Here is a 4,279-nt window from a genome sequence, read left to right on the forward strand (position 1 = left end):
TGCAGATTATGCGATTGATACACTTCTTCAATTTTTCAGGGCACACAAACTGCACGACACTTTGTTACAACAATTTACATGCATCTCCTTCCATTTTGAGATGCTCAGAAATTTCAAACAATGTAGTATAAACGAAATCGAAAGTCCAAATTCCAAACCCCAAGCCGAGGAGGGAAGGGAAGGCAACATTTCCTATCTGGTGCTCTCAGCGCCCATTAAAGGCTATTCTACAAACCTGCGCATACCCTCCTCCGGCATGGGCTTGGCCCGTTTACGCTTTCTCTTCCGTTTCTTCAAAACTTCAAAAAACAAGTGTCTGTGGGATTTTATCCCTGAAACTCCAGGTTCGATTCTAACTGCGATAACCAGCTGGGACACCTCACGTCTTGTGATTACCTATTTCTTTTATTCGTTCCGTGCTGCGTGAACTTGTAGTAACAATAAAGATTGGACTCTGTTTTTTCCCTGTTTTCTTTGGCCGGTTTTTACTCGTTTTTTTGTTTTTGTTTTCTGTTTCCTTTTCCTTTTTCTTTCTCCTTAAACACGTGGACTTTTCTCAAAACCGCAATATTTTTTTCCAAGTTTTGGCTAACATTCAAGTGAACTTATTTTCAAAATTTATGATTTTTTTTAAATTGATGAGTTTTTTCTTCAAAATTGATGAACTTTTTTTCAAATTCGATGAACTTATTTAAAATTCAATGAACTTTTCTCAAATTTCGTGAACTTTTTTCAAATTTGATGAACTTTCTTTCATAATCGTTGGACTTTTTTCAAATCGATGAACTTTTCTGAAATTTGTGAACCTTTTCCAAATCTTGCGAGCTTTTTTCAAATCCATGTACGCCATGAAATCCGTGAACCTTTTTAAAATTCAAGAACTTTTTCAAGTCTATTTAACTTTTCAAATCTGTGAAAATGTAGTTTTTATCTTGAAACAAAGACCAGTCCAGAAGAAAGAAAATCGAGCAAACAGATCTTTTTTTTAGCCAAACGGGCGAACAGGCCAGGGGCGAAGAGCGAGCGAGCGGAGAGAACAGGCTAGCGATGAGTATCAATGGGCTTCGCCCTGTAAAATCGGTTTCGGCCCTCAAAAAAAAAAAGGAGCTCCCACGCGGCGAGCGAGAGAGATGGCGGGAAAGCGAGCTCCGTCTCCCGCGCGGCCCCAGAACACCCGCCCTTTCCCAAACCGATCCTCCCCTTCACCGACATGTGGGGCCGCAGCATCTCGGACCCACTCGCAGGCCAATCTTCCAGGGGAAGGGAGCGCGAGCGGGAAAATATTTCGCGTTCCCTCCCATTCTTTCCGCTCCGCATCCCCCGAACGTTCCCCCCTATTAACCCCCCGCCCATTCCCCTCTCCACCGCGCACTCCCGCCTCTCCCAAATCCTAGGGTTTCTCGATCCACCCCTCCCTCACACCCCGCCGCCGCCGCCGCCGCCGTCGCCGTCCGCCGCACTCCCGAGGGTTTCTCGATCCACCCCCGCCCCCTTCGCGCCCCGCCGCCGCCGGCCCCCGCCCGCCCGCGAAGATGTTGGAGCTGAGGCTGGTGCAGGGGAGCCTGCTGAAGAAGGTGCTGGAGGCGATCAAGGAGCTGGTGACGGACGCCAACTTCGACTGCTCCGGGACGGGCTTCTCGCTGCAGGCCATGGACTCCTCCCACGTCGCGCTCGTCGCCCTGCTCCTCCGCTCCGAGGGATTCGAGCACTACCGCTGCGACCGCAACCTCTCCATGGGCATGAACCTCGGCAACATGGCCAAGATGCTCCGCTGCGCGGGCAACGACGACATCATCACCATCAAGGCCGACGACGGCTCCGACACCGTCACCTTCATGTTCGAGTCACCCAGTAAGCACCCCTCTGCACATCTCTTCCTGTCGGTCCTCTTCCTTATCCGTGGGTGTCGATGGTAACCGTGGTTTGGGTGGGTCAACAGACCAGGATAAGATTGCCGACTTCGAGATGAAGCTCATGGACATCGACAGCGAGCACCTCGGGATCCCAGACTCTGAGTACCAGGCCATCGTTCGCATGCCCTCCTCGGAGTTCTCCAGGATCTGCAAGGATCTTAGCAGCATCGGCGACACTGGTATGCGGAATCCCCCATTTCCTGTATTATTGTGGTCTGCTGCACTAGTCATCTCTGTTTCTTACATGTCTCATGGCTGACGCGGTTTCTGTGCGCTGCAGTTATTATTTCTGTCACCAAGGAGGGTGTCAAGTTCTCCACTGCTGGAGATATTGGAACCGCAAACATTGTTTGCAGGCAGAACAAGACCGTTGACAAGGTATCCTGCATTGTTCCTCCACTAGTTTGTATAGATCTGTTCCCCTTTCATGCATTTATATTGTGGTTTTGTGGTGTATTGCATAATGAGAGTCAGGAATCCCGATTGCAGGGATGATTGTAGTTTGTCAATACCTTAATTGTAGCAACATAAATAGTCAGCTGCACCCAATTCTCAACCAGATTGTTTACTAATCACTCAGTTATTATATTTGGACGATTTGGTAGTTATTGTTGCTGGTGTAGTTTATTTATGATAAAATTGCCCAGCATGTCTTCATAGATGCACACTACCCAGTCCTGCTGTTTTATTCCTTTACATGGCTTAAAATGATGCTTTGAAATGTTTAGTTTGTTTACATTATTACATAGTTTTTCACTTCAAAAAGTGTTGTTAGTTGTACATAGCTTTGTCTACTGAAGGTTGAGTCCAACAGATCTACAAGGACTGCAGCTACATATTTTTGTAACATGCTATTTACTATACAAAGTGATTTTGATGGCCCCTGTACTCTGAGCTGGCGAACCTGGCAACTGAAGTGATAGTTGCAAGTGTAAAATATTGGAGTACCATTTTAAAATTGTGGTTGAGGTGGTCAGTGAACAAAAAAAGACCTGTATTCAGCTTAAGCCATGTGGAGTATTAATCTCACCTATAGTTTACACTTGCAAATATTATTTCAGTTTGAGCCTTGGTTTTCATATTGGAGTACCATTTCAGGGACATGTATCAGTATGGTAGCTAATGAATGTTTGTATCAATGCAGCCTGAGGAATCTACCATTATAGAAATGCAAGAGCCGGTTTCACTTACCTTTGCTCTGAGGTACATGAACTCCTTCACTAAGGCAAGCCCACTGTCAGACCAAGTCACCATCAGCCTCTCATCTGAACTGCCAGTGGTTGTTGAGTACAAGATTGGCGAGATGGGCTACATTAGGTTTTATTTGGCACCCAAGATTGAAGAGGATGAGGAAATGAAGGCATGATTGTGTTTCAAGGATCTGCTTATTTTGCCTTCATTAGGTTTTATCTGGCACCCCAAGATCGAAGAGAATTTAGGAAATGAAGGCAAATTATGTTTCAAGGATGTGCTCATCTTGCCTATGTTCACAGTCGTTAAATCAACCTCCATTTGCTTAACGATTGTTTGTAAGCAAAAATGATGTTATGCTTGTTTTAGCTACTTGTATCTGTGACTGGTGGTTCATGGATTTTCATCTATGAATGTTGGTGTTTTAGGAGCTACTTGTATCTGTGACTGTTGGTCTATGTTACACCAGTGCTGTTATTGTTAGGCAACGACTTAGATTGTTTTTTTATCATAAAATTCTACTGGTTGGTCCTTCGATTGAATGCATTTTAGGTATTGCGAGTGCAATGATTGCAACTGCAAAAACTGTCCTAATAATGCTAATTGTCATTGCTGGAGGCATTACAAGTTGCGGAGCTGCCACTATCAGGGGTACAAGTGCTTCCATTGCAACATGTACCCCCCAGGTGCCAGCACTACTGCCAATGCCTGCAAGGCTGCAACCTCTGTAGGCGTGTGAGTGTGAGCTCTCTCCCTGCTAGGTAATTTGGCAATGGCAATGTTTATTTAGAGTAAGGCATATAGTGAGATGGGATGTGTAAACAAAAGTCTACATAGCAGTTCCAATGCTATGCCTTGAACTGCTTAGCCATCTCTCCTACATAAGTTATTATGGAAAATAAACCGAGTGAATAGCGAGTTTTTCTTATTCCTGCAGTATAGGTACAACCGCAACCACTCGGGGGTTCCATAGTTCTATTGGAAAAATTCCTTTTGATCTAAGTGGAAGGATACATGATTTTTTACTAGAAATTGTGCTCCTATAAAATAAAAGTTTTAATTTGGGTTTTCCTGCAACTTGGTTGAAGAAATTGAAACCGATAACTACTCTACCTACTTGGACATTGTGATTGTACAGCTGGTATTCTGTGTCTCAAAGTTAAGAGCATCTCTAG

The 4,279-nt window shown here is 44.8% G+C and overlaps 1 protein-coding gene across 1 annotated transcript; it reads left to right on the forward strand.

Moving 5' to 3' along the window:
- The first annotated feature begins 1,360 nt into the window (after window positions 1-1,360).
- Window positions 1,361-3,615, forward strand: LOC123189740 (proliferating cell nuclear antigen). Its single transcript, XM_044602219.1, has 4 exons — window positions 1,361-1,851; window positions 1,940-2,092; window positions 2,194-2,291; window positions 3,058-3,615. Exons 1-4 carry the CDS (start codon window positions 1,533-1,535, stop codon window positions 3,277-3,279), a joined length of 792 nt encoding a protein of 263 aa, XP_044458154.1. The 5' UTR covers window positions 1,361-1,532; the 3' UTR covers window positions 3,280-3,615.
- The last annotated feature ends 664 nt before the right edge of the window (window positions 3,616-4,279 follow it).

The sequence above is a fragment of the Triticum aestivum genome, chromosome 2A, assembly GCF_018294505.1.
Source record: "Triticum aestivum cultivar Chinese Spring chromosome 2A, IWGSC CS RefSeq v2.1, whole genome shotgun sequence".
Lineage (NCBI taxonomy): Eukaryota > Viridiplantae > Streptophyta > Magnoliopsida > Poales > Poaceae > Triticum > Triticum aestivum.